The sequence below is a fragment of the Peromyscus maniculatus genome, chromosome 1, assembly GCF_049852395.1.
Source record: "Peromyscus maniculatus bairdii isolate BWxNUB_F1_BW_parent chromosome 1, HU_Pman_BW_mat_3.1, whole genome shotgun sequence".
In the NCBI taxonomy this organism is placed as follows: Eukaryota; Metazoa; Chordata; class Mammalia; order Rodentia; family Cricetidae; genus Peromyscus; species Peromyscus maniculatus.
In genome coordinates this window covers 53,284,735-53,301,282 of record NC_134852.1, presented here as the reverse complement: position 1 = coordinate 53,301,282, position 16,548 = coordinate 53,284,735, and the positions used below count along the sequence as shown (strand labels likewise).

Here is a 16,548-nt window from a genome sequence, read left to right as displayed (position 1 = left end):
TGCCTAACCTGCTTTGTTCAGTGTTCTATTTGGAAAGCTCCACGGGGGCCTGGCATTTAGTCGGCACTTAGTAAGTATATGTTGGCTAAATTAATAAGTATTCAGACAGCCTTGCCCAGGACAACCACCTCTTTGATGTGACCCGCTGATACCAAGTCCAGATGCACTTTGGCTCCTAAGCTGCTATGCTGACCATCAAGGTCATGGCCACCCATGTGATCAAGGAAAGGAACGGGCCAGGGACGAATGGCATGCTCTGGGACTGGTGGAAAGCATGCCTTGCAGTTTAGGTGTTGGAAGCCATAACTAACCCAGGAGGCTAATGGAAACTGACGCTTGCTTGAAAGTCAGCAGAGGCTCTGGAATGAACGCTGCTGGGCTCAGCTCCAGTGGAAATTCCCAAGAACCATCAACAAAGAAGTCAGATCAAGTAACCATTAACAGCTGATGCCTGAGGTGCAGCTAACAGTTACTGGCGGCAGGAACTGAACTTAAGTGATGACTCTTAAAGGAATTTCCAACTTGGGAAAACTATGTGATCTGACCTTGTAATAATGACCAAAGGTATATTATTTCAGCCAAGGTAGGTGGCACAAGCTTGTAATCCCAGCTATTCAGGAGGCTGAGGTAAAAGATTCCAAGTGCAAGGCCCACCTGGGCTACAGAATGAGTTCAAGGCCAATCCAGGCAACTTGGAGTCAGCCTCAAAATTAAAAAAAAAAAAAAAAAAGCAGTCAGGTGTGACATATACTTATAACCCCAACACTTGAAAAGCGGAGGCGGCGCAATCAGTTCAAGGTGATCTCAGCTATGCATGTGAGCCAGTCTAGGCCATATAAGACACTGCTTCTAAATAACAAACAGAAATGTAAAAGCATACAAAGTGCTTGTCTGGCATAGGTGAGACCATAAGTTAAACCTCAGCCCTCAAAAGAAAAAACGCAGGGCCCTTTATATATCAGGATTATTACCTAAGGCCTAAAAAAGTAAAGCATTTGGTAAAGTGGCTTTTCGTCTTTTAGGAAGTAGCATGCCCCTCCAGAACCGTCAGGTGCCAACTACTTCCTTTATTAAAGGGAGCCCAGTCCCGAGATGAGGCCACACCCACGACATACAGGGCAGGTAGGTAACCAAAGGGAAGGAACAACTAGACTTGGAAGTGTCCTGTTCACAGAGGTTCTCGGCTTTGGCCCATGGGGCGCTATGTGGAAACACAGGCCTGCATTTTGCTCAGGTCCTATCAGACCTTCACACTTTCAGGCAATGCCCCCAAATTAAACATTAACATTAAAATTTCCCAACTTTGGAAATCATACAGTTATCTTGGGTTGTGAAGGCCTGTTGTCTCCATGGCAGACTGAGATTGTTCCTGAATGCTAGCTAGAAACACCAGGTGCAGGATCAGCTTTCTCCTGCTTGCCTAAGTAACCAGTGAACCTGCCACACCATTCCCACTGCCCTCAGCCACCAACACTGACAATGTCAGACCACAGACCATCAGCCACACCTATTCACCGATCTCCACACACAACCCTCAACAGCCTGCTCAGTCCTTACCTCCATCCAACTTCTGCACCCTCTCATTTTATCAGTCTCTTTTCTGAATCTTTAAAAAAATTTAAGCTAGTTGGTTGTGGTGGCATATAACTTTAATCCCAGCACTCCGGGAGGCAGAGGTAGGTGGATCTGAGTTCTAGGCCAGCCTGGTCTATAGAGTGAATTCCAGGACAGCCAGGGCTACACAGAGAAACCCTAATTTGGAAAACAAACAGAATAAATTTAACTTTAAAAGTTTATTTTATATTTATCAGTGTTCTGCTTGCATGTCTATATATGCACCATGTGCACACCTGATGCCTGAGAACATCAAAAGAGGGCATCAGATCCCTTGAATCTGAGGTTATAAATGCTTGTGAGCCACCATGTGGTCAGTGGGAACTGAACTGATCCTCTGCAAGGACACTGAGTCATCTCTCTCTACCACCTTGAGCCTTTGTGATACCTTTCTCTAACGGAAGCTAGACCCCTGCTTCCAGACCATTCTCCCTCCACGCTCCCCATACCTCTGTGGCAAAAAAATATCATCAGAGTAGAAGGTTGTGCCATCTGCTGACCCAGCGCCTCTCTTCATAATCCTTACCTGGGGTTCACTGCCTGAGGCTGCTCTGACTTATGGGGCACTTCCAGTTAGACAAAAGAGCCTTGTTTAGTCTGTCCTCCAACGACCTTGTCCTCCACATCACCTCTCAGTCTAACATTAACATTTAAATTTCTTCAGAGCCGCAGTTTCATCACCTACATTCATCGCTCCTTCTTTCTAGTTTTCTAGGTCTTTCCTTCCAGAACCTCAACTCTAACAACCTGTTGGCTCTACCTACTACTACCTTTCCGCTGCCCCTCAGACACTGGTGTAGATAAAATCCCATGAACAGCCTTTCATAATCACGCCTATCCATGTCCCTTCACTTCCCTTTGTTGGCACTGTGCAGCTGCGTGCCAGAGAAACACCCCACCTGAGTACATGATTTCGCTTGCTGAGAAAAACAAAAGCAAACAGAGAGGACCCCCCCCACACACACAATCAAAACTGCCTCCTGCCTCAGATCACGCTGTTGAAGCTTTCAAACAAACAGCACTTGAGATAAGTGAGGGCAGCAGTTCACCCTGCCAGACAGCCGTACTTCAGAAAGGTCAGTAGGTCTGGCCAGCTGCTGCGGTCAGGCCAATGTGAACAGAAAAGGTCTGTTCAGCAGGACAGGGCCTCATCAATTACCATGGTGTAACCTTCCAAAGGTCTATAGCAGCAGCACCACATCAGGTTGGTTCCAGGATTAGAGGACATGCAGAAGCTTAGAAACCATAACCAGATGTTGTCTACAGGTGTAAGGCAACAATAATGTCTTCATCTGAAAAAGCCCTACGGGCTGCTGGAGGCTGGTTTATGCTACAATGATCAACAGCCCGTTCTCCTGATTCTGGATCTAGAGCTGAGCCTCTCCTCACTGGCCCTTGGCATTCCCAACTTTTCCCCCCCAGTTTTCGACAGAGGAATAAACCATTCCTCAGAAGCTACCACAAAAACAGCCTGACTGCCACACTTCCTACTTTCTCTTTTATCCAATAGGTTGACCAGAAGGCCTTGGGCCATGTGGCTGCTGTCTGCTGTCCGCTCCTCCCATCTCCTCTTCCCCTTCCTCACTTCTGTTCCAGCCTTGAGGACTGTCTTTCCCTTGATCACAACCAAGTTTACTCTGGACCCAAGGTTTTGTCCTCCACTACTCCCATAGGACACTGGTCCAAAGGTCTTGTTACAGCTGCCAACTCATTCTTCCTGTTAGGACTCAGATGTCACCCTCCTCAGACACCTTCCTGGCTAGGCGCCCCTGTTCCCACCCGTCTGTTGTTGCCACTTGGTCATATAATCTTTGGCAAGTACTCGCTCGCTCGCGGGTCTCTCCCACTGGAATCCAAGCTCTGTGAATGGAGGAACCTGTCTCTTCTGAGACAACTCCTATCCACTGTCCTCACCAATACTCAGCGGGCATTCAACGAGTTTGCTGAATCAATGAATTCTTTCAAGAGATCCTTCCAAAGCTGGCTAGTGCTTGTCTGAAGTAGTTAAAGTACTAACAACACTTGAAGAAGCCAACCCCAGCTGCTGAATGCCAATATCAACACTCTCATACCAGGTGCTCCTGCCCTGGCTGGCACCTTGGCAAAGTTCCTCTCTTCTGCCACTGCTTCGTCCTTTGGAGATCATTTGGAAGGCTGCTGCCCTACATCCTAACAACAGGTGTCCCAGGAGCGTCTTCCCTGTACTCAAAGCTGCCAACAGGTCAGCCAAACAAATCCCCACCTTCTGAGGCCTGGCTCCCCCCACCCTGCTCCCCCGGGCTTTGTTTGGCCTGGCAGTTTCCGCTTCGTTGAGCTCACCCACTTCCTGCCACTGGAGAGACCAGCGCCACGCCTTCCTGGATCAATACCCCCATCTCCCTTCCCAAGGGACACTTTATTACCCTTACCCTCCGCGCTCGCTGTTCGCTCCGATGTGCCCCCAGCCTTCCCACCCCTCCACCTGCAGGGCCGGCTCCCCCGCACACCTCCACCCTCCCAAAGGGCCTGCGATCCCCGGCAGCTGCGGCCTCCTCCGCCCGCTCCCCTGCTCCTGGATCCCCGCCCGGCCCTCACCGTGGACGTCCAGGTCTCCGCCGGCCGCCTCGGCCCCGGAGAGGAGCAGCGAAGCTAAGAGGGCGAGGAGCGCCCGGCCCCGCCGCGGCCCGCACAGCTGCGCCATGACCTGCCGCCCGCGCCGCGAGCCAGGCCTCGAGCCGCCGGCCGTTGGGGACGCTCGAGCAGGTGCGGGAAGCCCAGGGGCGCGCACGGGAGGCCCGCGAGCTCAGGTGCGGCTGCGCCCGGAGCGGGTCCCAGGAAGCCGCTTCTTCGGGCTCTTGGCGCGTACGACGCCTTAGCCGGTCCCCGGCTCGCCCCTGGACGCCAGGCGACACTCGGCGGCGACGCTCCCCCGACTCGGGACTCCACAACCCGTACCGTCCGAGGGGCGGGACTGCGAATGGCGGACGCTGGGAAGTTAGGGAAGGTGGCGGCCGGGCTGGGGGTGGAGCGCACCTGGCGGGGCGGGGCGGGCACGGCGCAGGCGCGGAGGGCGGGCACCTGAGACGCCGCTCTCCCACCTCCACCTGGGGCCGCCCCTGGCTCTTGGGAAGGAGGCGTGGTTGGCGTTGGCCCCGCCCCACCGGCCCTGGCGGGAGGGGTCCTGCGGCGCGCTCTCACCCTTGCTTGTGGGTTTTGGCCGCGACGCCATCGTGCCTTCGCTCTTGCGCTGAGCCTAGGGCAAGAGACGCACACTTCCGGGAAGACTGAGGCTTTCTGCCCCCCTTGCTTTATTCTGCCTAAATGCAACGCGCATTGAGCCATGACCAAATAAATGTCCCGGACTCAGAAGTGACCACGCCAGACTGGCCTGTGTGTCGTCAGACAGGTGCAGCCCGGAGTAGTGATGCGGAAGCAGAGGGAAGAGGGATCAGGAATGCGATGGGGAAATCCTAGGGTTGAGTGAGCAAGGGTTGGGACAATGAAAACCAGAGCATGGTAGGAGCCCTCCCACACAGGTTCCCTATTCAGCGCCACAGCCAGCCGGGCAGGGAACTGCCAGGAAAAAGGTGGCACGTCCCGAAAACAGCAGGTTTCCCTGGACCCTGTACAGGAAGATAAATACAGTTATAGAGAGGTCTTAGGGCAAAGATCAGAACCTCAGGATGAACAGACCTGAAGAGGGGTGGGGACAGAAACCACAGAACCAAGGGGGGCTTCTGGGAAGAGGGTCCATATAAACCGGATGAATGGAACAGGGCTGACAGGAGTAGAAGACCACTACCAAGATAATTAAGATGATTACATTATCACTGAAATAGTTCTGTTAGCCAGGAGGTGGTGGCGCACGCCTTTGATCCCAGCACTCGGGAGGCAGAGGCAGGTGGAGGCAGAGGCAGGTGGATCTCCGTGAGTTCGAGGCCAGCCTGGTCTCTAGATCTAGGACAGCCAGGATTGTTACACAGAGAAACCCTGTCTCAAAACACACACATACACACACACACACACACACACACACACACGAAAGAAAGAGAGAAAGAAAGAAAGGAAGGAAGGAGGGAGGGAGGGAGGAAGGAAGGAAAGAAGGAAGGAGGAAAGAAAGAAAGGAAAGAGAAAATGATGCTCTTGGGCCAGCACCTGCCGCCAAACCTGATGCATACATGGTGGAACTGACTTCCCAAAGTTGTCCTCTGACCTCCACACTTTAGCCATGGCACTTATCCCACATACATATAGACTCACAAATAAAAATAAATGTATTTAAGAAAAATAAGTGTTCTTGTTATTGTAAACAAGGCTGGCTTCGTTGCACACATCTGTATTCCCAGCAGCGGTGGTAGAAACAGGACTGGGATAGTCCAAAGCCAACCCCAGCAACAAGCAACAACCCCTGTCCCTCAAAAACAAAGGGAAACAAAGCCACCCGGTGTGGGGTGCAGCTCAGTTGGTAGGGTGCTCACCAAGCATGCGGGAAGTCCTGAGTTTGATCCCCAGCGCTACATAAAACCAACCTTAGTGGCACATGTCTGCAATCCCAGCACTCAGGAGCTGGAGGACCAGGACCAGGAGGAGTTCAAGTTCATTCTCAGCATAGAAAACTCAGACCGACCTGTGCTGCATGAAACCCTGCCAAGCAAAAGAGAAAGGAAAGAAAAGAAAACCCTGAAAACTGGACAGTGCATTGGGGGTGGGTTGGTCTAAATCAAGAGGGCCTTGGAATTGGCAGTGGAGGAAGGGATTAGTGAGAAGTCATCTCCATAACTGAAGGAAAAGAAAAGCCAAGGAGCAAATACTGCAGGAGCAGGAGCAGCGGATAGGTCTCCTTTTTAGAGATTATTTTATTGGCTGAGTGTTTTGCCTTCATATATGTATGAGTGCCACCATACCACATGTGTGTGCCTGGTGCTCATAGAGACCAGAAGAGGGCATTAAGTCCCCTGTAACTAGAGTTACAGGTGGTTTTGAGTTACCATATCGATTCTGGGAACCAAACCCCAGTCCTTGGCTCCTTGTTTGCAGACAGTCTCTCTGTGAAGCCGAGGCTGTCCTGGATCTCACTCTGTAGACCAGGCTGGTCTTGAAAGCACAGAGATCTGCCTGCCTCTGCCTCCAGAGTACAGGGATTAAAGGCACGTGCTACTGTTGTAGAATATTATTTTAAGGTGTGTTACTTTTGTTTATGTTACATTTGTTTAACTCTGTGAGTCTGTGATACTTTGCCTGTCTAAGACACCTGATGGTCTGATAAAGAACTGAACGGCCAATAGCAAGGCAGGAGAAAGGAATAGGCGAGGCTGGCAGGCAAAAAGAATTAATAGAGAAATCTGTGAGAGAAGCGATCTAGGAGCCAGAGGAGGAGGACTCCAGGGGCCAGCCACCCAGCTACACAGCCAGACATGGAGTAAGAAACAAAGAAAGGTATACAGGAATAGAAAATTGCCCAGAGGCAAAAGACAGACGGATTAAGGTAAGAAAAACTGGCAAGAAACAAGCCAAGCCAAGGTCAGGCATGTATAATTAAGGATAAGCCTCTCTGTGTGATTTATTAGGGATCTGGGTGTCAGGCTCTCCAAAAGAGTAAAAACCAACCAACAACACGCCACCTCACCCATGTCACAGAAAATCTCTTGATTAGATATCTGGGTATTGTGGGAGCCAGGGCCACTGCGGCCATTCTGTTGTTTCTCGGCTCAGAACAGGAAATGTGAGTTATCAATACAGTGTCTCCCTTAAGCATCTAAGAGAGTTTTATGCCTGCCTTCTTCTTTGTCTTGCCTTGAAGTTCTCAGAACTTCCCACCAGGGTCTAGTTGTGCCTGTAAACATCACCAAATGGCTGGAAGGCGTGGTTGGGGAGAAAGCACACATTCATTCACTGGACCACTGAAGCAGGTACTTGCTCAGCACACATTGGGAGTCAGGTCTTGCTGAAGATGCAGGGAATGTACAAGAGTGAACAGATCCTGGCTTGGTCGGAAGTCACATAAAGAAATGCTCCCTCGATGGTTGATGCGTGGAGTGACACTGCTGGAATACTCCTCGGGTGGGCTCAGTGGCCCAGGCCTCTAATCCCTGCTAATAGAAAGGCTGAGGCAGAAATATCATGAAGAGTGGTGGACAGCCTGGGCTACATACCTGAACAGTCCGGGCAATATAATGGAGTCTCAAAAAAAGAAAAGAAAAGAAAAGAAAAAGCTGGGCACAGCAGTGTCCTCTTTCAACCCCAGCACTCAGGAGGCAGAGACAGATAGATCTCTGTAAATTTGAGACCACCTGGTCTACACAGCAAGTTCCAGGCCAGCCAGGGTTACAGAGTGAAATCATATCTCAAGAGGTGATGGCACACACATTTAATTCTAGGACTTGGGAGGCAGAGGCAACTCTGTGAGTTCAAGGTCAGTCTGGTCTACATAGTGAGTTCCAGCACAGTCAGAGCTACATGGAGAAATCCTGTCTTGAAAAAAGAGAAAAAGATTTATTTATTTTTATGTGTATGAGCATTTGCCTGAGTGCATATATGTGTACCATGCGTGTGCCTGGTGCCCTCGTAGGTCAGAAGATGTCAGATCCCTTAGAAGTGGCATTCCAGGTGGCTGTGAGCTACCATGTGGGTGCTGGAAACAGGACCTGGGTCCTCTGCAAGAGCAGCCAGTGCCTTTAACCACTGAACCATCCTCCCAGCCCCTGTGCCAGGCTGTCTATGTGGGTGTTAGGGGGCCAAACTCAGGGCCTCACCTTGCAGAGGGGCACTTTACTCCTCAGCCCAGCGTGTGCCCTTTTGCCTGTACCCAAGGTGCATGACTTGAACTCCCTACCTTTGCTACAGCCCTGCTTGAGAAGCAGACAATAAAGCGAGTGAGTAAATCATGCACAACTTGAGGAAGTGCTGTTGTGCAGAATGAGCTCAGGGACAGAACGCCCGCCTGCTCAGCGTGTATGAGGCCTTGAGCTCACCCAGTATTTCAACAATACAGGAGGTAAGGTTCTTGCTGCTTCTGACCCGGGTGAGAAGACTTGCAAAGCCAAGGTCTCCCCTTGTCACCCCTGGTAACATTCCTACCCACTCCATTTCTCCCGGTCGTATAATGAACTGTAGACCCACTGTACTTACTGCCCCCCAGCGTGAGCTCTGGGTAGATCTCCTCCTATACTGTTTGCCACTTGTGCTGGTACAGTGCCTGGTAGAGCAGGCACTTGATAATATTAATTTTTAAAAGTATTTGTTGTGTGTGTGCCGCCCCCCCCCCCAGTATCTGTTTTGCAGGAGCCCTTGGAGGTCAGAAGAGGGCGTCAGATCCCCTGGAACTGGAGTTACAGGTGGTTGTGAACTGCCATGTGGGTGCTGGGGACTGAATCCAAGTCCTCTGCAAGAGTAGCCAATGCTCTTAACTGCTGAGCCATCTCTCCATCCCCCCCACCCCCCACCCCTTTTTTTTAAGAGAATTCTCACTATGTAGCCTAGGCTTACCTTGAACTTTCATCTATCCCCTTGCCTCAGCTGTTCAAGTACTCTTTGCCACCCCACCTCAAGTGCTGGGATTCATCATGCCTGAAAATGTTATGTATGTATATATGTATGTATGTATGTATTTATGTATGTATGTATGTATGTATGTATTCATTCATTAGTGTGTGTGTGTGTGTGTGTGTGTGTGTGTGTGTGTGTGTGTGTGTGTGTATGGACGCTTGCAGGAGCTGTACCGCGGCAGGGTGAGACCCAAAGGGGCCGGGGCTGGGGGACGGAGGTGGCCTGAGACACTGGCCCTGGAGCAGAGACCCTGCGACCTCGGTGACCCTGGTACATGCTCACATGGTGGCACCTGTAGTGGTCTGAGGATAAGTTACAGGAGTTGAGACAGACTCAGGTCCTTAGGCATAGCACAAAGCCCCTTACCAATGGGTCCATCTCACCCTTCCAGGCTCTGTTTGCTTTAAGGCAGGTCTGCAGCTCAGACTGTCCTGGAACTCGGAAGCTTACTATGTAACCCATGCTCACCGTGAATTCCTGAATCTCCTGCCTCCACCCCCTAAGCGCCAAGGGTTACAGGCGGCTGACACTACTCAGTGAATACCTTGTGCTGGAGCAAGTGACACATAAATGAATGGATAGATGGGTAAATGAAATGAGTGAGGTAAACTAAATGGTAGCTCAAGGGTGAGGCCCAGCTCGGAGACGGAGCATTTGATTAACTTTCCTGAGGTCCCAGGGTCCACCTCTGATCAGCTTCTAAGAATCAAAAAGAGAAAAGGAGTTGGGTGTGGCGGCTTAAGTCTGAAATCGAAGCACTTAGGAGGCAGAGGCAGGAGGTTTAGGAGTTCAGGGCCAGACGTGGCTAATTGAGACTCTGTCTTAAAACTTGGGCTCTCATCAAGAGAAGCTGCAGGGGAACCCTTACGACGAAGCCCGGGCGCCCCTGTAGCACCCCTCGCTGCCGCCAGAGGGCGCACAGGGCCGACCCCAGAGCGTGTCCCGGGACCCCGCCCCGGGATGTGCACCCCGAGCGCTCTGAACTGAGTGTCCCGCCCGCACCCCCCCCCCGGCCCCATCTGCATCCCGCAGGACCCTGGCTTGAAGCCTGCACATTAGCCTGCTAGCCTCTGCAGGAAGGGAAACTGAGGCCCCGCGGCCGGAGCGGGGCGGGTCCCAGAGCGCGAGCCCCCGCCCCCGGCGGCCCCGCCCCGGCCCGTAAGAGCCCCGAGCGCGAGGCAGCACTCAAGTGGGGACGGCGGGCGGCGGCGCGATGGCAGCGCAGCGGCTGGGCAAGCGCGTGCTAAGCAAGCTTCAGTCCCCGTCGCGGGCCCGCGGCCCGGGGGGCAGCCCCGGTGGGCTGCAGAAGCGGCACGCGCGAGTCACCGTCAAGTACGACCGGCGGGAGCTGCAGCGGCGGCTGGACGTGGAGAAGTGGATCGACGGACGCTTGGAGGAGCTGTACCGCGGCAGGGTGAGACCCAGAGGGGCCGGGGCTGGGGGACGGAGGTGGCCTGAGACACTGGCCCTCGAGCGGAGACCCTGCGACCTCGGTGACCCTGGTACATGCTCACTGGTGCACCGGCAGCGACCTTAGCTAGGAGGACACATGCCCTGAGGTCTCTGTGCTAGGGGCATCCAGCCTGTGGACACACAGAGACATGCACCCAGGTCCCCCAGACGTGTGTGCGTGCAAACACCGGGGAAAATCCAGGGGTGATCCTGTAGGGGAGATGAGAAAGAATTGGGGTGCCAGAGCCAACATATTGAGAGAGCGGATAGGGAGAGGGGATGTCCTTAAGCCAAACATAGACATGGCTGAGAAGGCAGATAGGACAGCAGAGACTCTCGGCGGAGGAAGCAACAGTATTCACAGATGACGGAAGTCACAGCCACTCAGGGAGGCACAGTACTAGGAGGGAGCCGCACACAAACTTCAGGGGCAGCGTGGCCTGACCTGGACACAGTAACACGCACACAACACGGTCACCCGCAACGCAGAGAGGAGAGTTACAGCTGTACAGAGCGCCAAGCTCCAACAGCTATCCTGGGACACCGGGCGATCAGGTTACCTTGGACCATACATTATCTGCTGTCAACAATAAGAAGCCTACAAACCCCAGGACAGATGTCTCAGCCCTGTAGGCACACACATCTGTGGAAATTATAGTTACAACCGGAGCTGCTAATGGTGCCTCAGGAATCAAGACCTTTAGGAACCACGCTGGGCATGGCGGCTAAGGCCTGTGATCTCAGCACTTGGGAGGTGAAGAGTTAGGAGTTCAAGGCCAACCCTGGATAAGGAGAGACCCTGTCCAAAAAATTCAAAACACGCCTGGCATGGTGGTGCACACCTTTTTAGACGAAGAAGTAGGTGGATCTTTGTGAGTTCAAGGCCAGCCTTAGGCTACATAATGAGTTCCAGGCCAGTAAAGATACCAAGACCCTGACTTTAAAAAAAAAATACAATAAATAAATAGATAAAGATGGTCCCTACGGCTAACCATGTCCAAGCTGAGACAGCCACACCTGAGCAGCAGCCACACTAGATACACTCTCTCAGGTCACCTTCGGGAGGCCCATAGTCACTCAAGGTCTCCCCCACACACAGGACAGCACCTTCGCTCTCCAGCTGGGCAGCAGGACTGGAGGCCCAGGGATCCGGCCCAGGACAGCTGGGTCTTGTCCCCATCATCACCAGATACCTTTTGTACCACAGTGCCATGAACTCTAGCCTTCCCTCGGAGACCATTTTCGTCCCCAGCCCACCATACGGAGCCTAGGTGGTCACTTCGCTGACCCAGCAGCCTGCAGTGTGGCCCAGGGAGGCCTGGCTGGCCCTAAGCCCAGAGGCCCTTCTGGTCCCCAGGGGAAGGGGCCCGCCCCAGCAGGCTCCCCTCCCCCACACTCATTGCTAAGTAAGACTTTCCCTTGAAAGGGCAGAAGCCAACCCGAATCCCAGAATCTGACATTCCAAGACTCGACCGGGCCTGCTTGGCCGAGTAGGAACCGCAGCCAAGGAGAGAGCCCCGTGCCAGTCCCAAGGCCCCCGGTGCCGAGCCAAGGGTTCAGGCATCAGGCTGGTACCGGGGCCCTTCCATCCATCTGTCACCCCGCCCCACCCCCCACCCCCCAGATGTCCGCCTCAGTGGTGCCGTCCCTGCCTGCCACACTACTGCTGCGGGCCCAGCCAGCTGGGCCCGGGGGTGATGGAGTGCCTCCAGAGCCCCGGACAAAAGGCTGCGGAGGGGGGGGGACAGGGGGAGCATGGGCTCTGACCAGCCCCTTCTCCCCGGCCTTAGGAGTCGGACATGCCCGATGAGGTCAACATTGATGAGCTGTTGGAATTGGATAGTGAAGACGAGAGAAGCCGGAAAATCCAGGTAGGTGGGGAGAAAGGAGAAAGTCTCCCCCCCTCCCCCCCCCCCCCCCCCCCCCGCCCCAGCCCAACATTTTGCAGGGCCCTAAACAGAACAGCCCAAGGTGACATGTTTATTAAATACTTCCTATGCCAGACATTAAATCCTCTGCAAAACACCATAAACTAGACACATTTACCACCGTAAGGAAAATGAGGCCCAGAGAGGTTGGATTATTTGTCCAGGGTCACACAGCTCGTCTTGGCTAGAGCTAGGAGCCAAACCCAGACTGCCCAGCTGCCATGTCCTTCCCCTCTGACCTCTCGGGGGAGGATTGGCTTTCTGGCCTTCTGATGTGGTGGTTCAGCCCCGCCTCTGTCCCGGGTCTGTGCTCGGGTTTGCAGCCACATGGGCAGTTTTGACAGTCTTTTGTCTTGCTCCCTTGCGGAAGGGGAGGGCCTCTCAGGGAATAGGTGTCAGTCACTTACTGCTTTTTTTTTTTTTTTTTTGTCATCCCCCTCCCCAGGGACTCTTGGAGTCCTGCACGAACCCCACGGAGGTGAGTCTCTGCCCTTCCGGGATTGGTCCCCTTACCTTTAGGGGGGAGGTGGAGGCAGGCCTAGGGAACTCCAGGGGCCCATCTCTGTCCTGTTCTTTGTCGCCGTTGTCTCCTCCCACCTCCCATCTGCCACCCGCTCCACGGGCAGCTGCCTCAGAGCCCCTCCCCCAAGCGGCTCCTGTTTCTGCCCATATGGTGCCTGCCCCGTCTGGCTGTCCTGGTTGACTGGGGGGCTCACCCTCTCTCCATCTCTGTCCCCTGGGGCTCCCTGTCTACCTCTTGGGGGCCTCCCACCCTGCAGGTTCTGGAGTTGGGCCATGCAACCCTCCCACTTCCTTCCCTGCTTAAAAAGGGAAAATATTCATGGTTCTCCCCTCTGCCCTCAGCCGCCTGAGGGACAGACGTCACTGCCTGTCAGTCTGCCTGGAGCTGGCTCAGACCTGGTCTCTGGGGACTGTTTCTTAGCATGAGAAACATCTTCTCTCTGAGCCTGTGTCTGTCCATAATTCTCTCAGGTCTGAGTCTTAGGTGGTCCCTCCATCTCTCTCTATTTTTATTTCGTTTTATGTGTATATGTGTTTTGCCTTCATGTATGTCCGTATTCCACCACATGCATGTCTGGTGCCCATGGAGACCAGAAGAGGGTGTTGGATCCCCTGGAGCTGAGTTACAGACAGTTGTGAGCTGCTATGTGGGTGCTGGGAACTGAACTGGGGTCCTCTGGAAGAGCAACAAGTACTCTTAACCACTGAGCCCTCTTTCCATGGGTCTCAGCATGTAAACTCATAGCAGTTCTCCTGCCTCAGATGCCATCACTGGCCCAGGCAGTAATTGCAGCTCCCCACAATCTCTCTATCTGCCCCCATCCCCCCTTCATCTCCCTCTCCTCCCTGCTTGGCTCCAGCTCCTTGAAAAAGCTGTGCCTGATGAGGTGCTGGCATGGGGTGGGAGGCCTGTCTCCTGCTCCGTTCTCAGAACCCCACTCTGTCCTCAGGACTTCGTCCAGGAGCTGCTGGCCAAGCTTCGGGGCCTGCACAAGCAGCCGGGCTTCCCACACTCCAGTTGCTCAGATGACCCCAGCCTGAGCCCCCGCCAGGACCGGGCCCACACCGCCCCACCCTGACCGCTGCCCATCTCTGTATTCCAGCCCCAGCGCCCAGATTGTCTCTAAGTTGTATTTAATGGTTCTGTTAACTGCCTCCGGTGTCTGGCTTTTCCTCTCCCTGCTGCTGGCCTTCTGCAGCCCCTGCCCTTGGTCCCCAAGCCACAGCTGGCCCTGACAGATGGAGAAGCGTTCCTCCTGGCCTCAGAGCCTGAGAACATACCCTGCTGACCCCGAGGCGTCCCGGAGACTCACATCCTGTTCCCACCTCCCCCCAGATGGAAGCAGTCCCAGCTCCTATGGGGAACGCCGGGAAAGGTTCCTGGGCCACAGGAGATGTGGAGATGCTGACGGCCCCATGACCCCCTTCATCTCCCCATAGGGCATCACACAGTGATGAGACCATTAGTCCACTCCATGGAGAATGTGCTTGGTGTGGTTGTTGGAGTTGAAGCCACAGACCAGCAGTAAATGACATTAAAGTGGGAGAGAAGAACCTGAGTGGCCAGAGAGGGAGAGAGTAAGATATGCACGACGGTACTGTGGGTGGGAGGGGCCACTGGCCCTTGGGTGGAGAAGCAGAACAATAGGATAATGGAGGGCTTGCCTAGAATCCCCCAGTGAGGGCTGGGGTGTGGCTCAGTGGTAGAGCCCCTGCCTAGAATCCCCCAGTGAGGGCTGGGGTGTGGCTCAGTGGTGGAGCCCCTGCCTAGAATCCCCCAGTGAGGGGCTGGGGTATGGCTCAGTGGTAGAGCCCCTGCCTAGAATCCCCCAATGAGGGGCTGGGGTGTGGCTCAGTGGTGGAGCCCCTGCCTAGAATCCCCCAGTGAGGGGCTGGGGTGTGGTTCAGTGGTAGAGCCCCTGCCTAGAATCCCCCAGTGAGGGGCCTGGATGTGGCTCAGTGGTAGAGCCCCTGCCTAGAATCCCCCAGTGAGGGACTGGGGGTGTGGCTCAGTGGTAGAGCCCCTGCCTAGAATTACCCAGTGAGGGGCTGGGGTGTGGCTCAGGGGTAGAGCCCCTGCCTAGAATCCCCCAGTGAGGGCTGGGGTGTGGCTCAGTGGTGGAGCCACTGCCTAGAATCCCCCAGTGAGTGGCTAGGGTGTGGTTCAGTGGTAGAGCCCCTGCCTAGAATCCCCCAGTGAGGGGCTGGGGGTGTGGCTCAGTGGTAGAGCCCCTGCCTAGAATCTCCCAGTGAGAGGATCTGGGGTGTGGCTCAGTGGCAGAGCCCCTGCCTAGAACCCCCCAGTGAGGACCTGGGGGTGTGGCTCAGTGGTAGAGCCCCTACTTAGCACAAACAAGATTCCAGTTTCATTCTCAGCTATGCCAAAAGAAAGAAAAGAATCTCTGAGGGCTTCCTGGAAGAAGCAGCATCAAGGCAACAACTTCCACAGGCTGTCTCAACCATAGCTGCAGACTGAACTTGGAAGCAGAGTGGTTCCTGTCGGGGTAACGCCAGTACTGATCAGGATGACAGTGTCGCTGGAGCTAGGCAGGGAAGTCCACGCTCAGGGATTATGGATGCCTTCCCCCTGAGTTAGAGGGTGTCCTGGAGGGTCTCGGAAGTGGGTAATGAGATGGAGTGGCTGCCACTGCTGAGGCCCTGGTCTCAAAGTTGGGATGTCTAGGAAAACGTCTCCCCCATCTCTCTAGTGAGATTGCCCACCCCACATGCCACCCAGCTGCCTCTCCAGGATCAGGTCTCCACCCCAGGGATCTGAGCCACGGACCAGCAAGCAAAGATTGGTTAACATCTGGGACATCCTGGCTGTCCGGCCCTGCTGCTGGCCTAGCCGTCCTCAATGGGAAGGATCGAGTGGGGGATGGGGACCTCGTGTGGCTCCCACCACCTGGACTGCTGTCCCAGAGCACTGCGTGAGCTGCTGCACTCTCTACTTCCCTTTCACAGAACCTGCTTTTGGTTCCTCATGGTTGTGGAGGTGACAAGCCCCAGGTTCAGGCCCTGGGTGTCCTCAGCGTTGGATCTGTTTCCTATAGAAAACAAGAACCTCACAGAGAAGCCCCAGGTCACCAGCACTGTGTGCTAAAAGTCACACGGCCAGGTGGTGGTGGCACTGGGCTTCTGGGCTTCGATCCCAGCACTCGGGAGGCAGAGGCAGGTGATCTCTGTGAGTTCGAGGCCAGCCTGGTCTGCAGAGCCAGATCCAGGACAGCTAGGGGGCTTCACAGAGAAACCCCGTTTCAAAAACAAAATAAAAGCTTAAGCAGATGATAGTGCTCTGCTGTCCTAGTACTGAGGCAGAGGTAGGACTGAGTCACAGGCTGGGTTCTGTAGCCCGGCCCTTCGTCAAATAAGTAAAGTCAAAAGGACCGCCAAGACGGCTCAGCGGGTAAAGGCCCTTTTGCTGCTCGGCCTGAGGACTTGAATTCAGTCCCTGGGCCCCACGTGATGGGAGAAAAGAACCAATACAAGCTGTCCCTCTGTGCTCCTC

The 16,548-nt window shown here is 54.2% G+C and overlaps 2 protein-coding genes across 4 annotated transcripts in view; one reads left to right on the top strand and one right to left on the bottom strand.

Annotated features, from left to right (window-relative positions):
- Spint2 (serine peptidase inhibitor, Kunitz type 2) overlaps positions 1–4,630 on the bottom strand; it is a 28,379-nt gene extending 23,749 nt beyond the window's left edge. Inside the window, exon 1 of one of the 2 annotated variants that reach the window (XM_016000558.3) lies at positions 4,189–4,630. In XM_016000558.3, the coding sequence (XP_015856044.1) occupies positions 4,189–4,294 (106 nt within the window). In that variant the 5' untranslated portion in view covers positions 4,295–4,630. The remainder of the gene's footprint in view (positions 1–4,188) is intronic. The other variant, XM_006981998.4, reaches the window with a different exon arrangement.
- A 5,609-nt stretch (positions 4,631–10,239) lies between these two features.
- On the top strand, positions 10,240–14,195 carry Ppp1r14a (protein phosphatase 1 regulatory inhibitor subunit 14A). 2 transcript variants are annotated; one of them, XM_076577932.1, is made up of 4 exons: positions 10,292–10,552; positions 12,381–12,461; positions 12,964–12,996; positions 13,991–14,195. In XM_076577932.1, exons 1-4 carry the CDS (start codon positions 10,352–10,354, stop codon positions 14,117–14,119), a joined length of 444 nt encoding a protein of 147 aa, XP_076434047.1. In that variant the 5' UTR covers positions 10,292–10,351; the 3' UTR covers positions 14,120–14,195. The 2 variants fall into 2 exon arrangements, with proteins under 2 accessions (XP_076434048.1, XP_076434047.1); XM_076577933.1 differs by lacking the exon at positions 12,964–12,996 and having other exon boundaries at positions 10,240–10,552; positions 12,381–12,465; positions 13,972–14,195.
- The last annotated feature ends 2,353 nt before the right edge of the window (positions 14,196–16,548 follow it).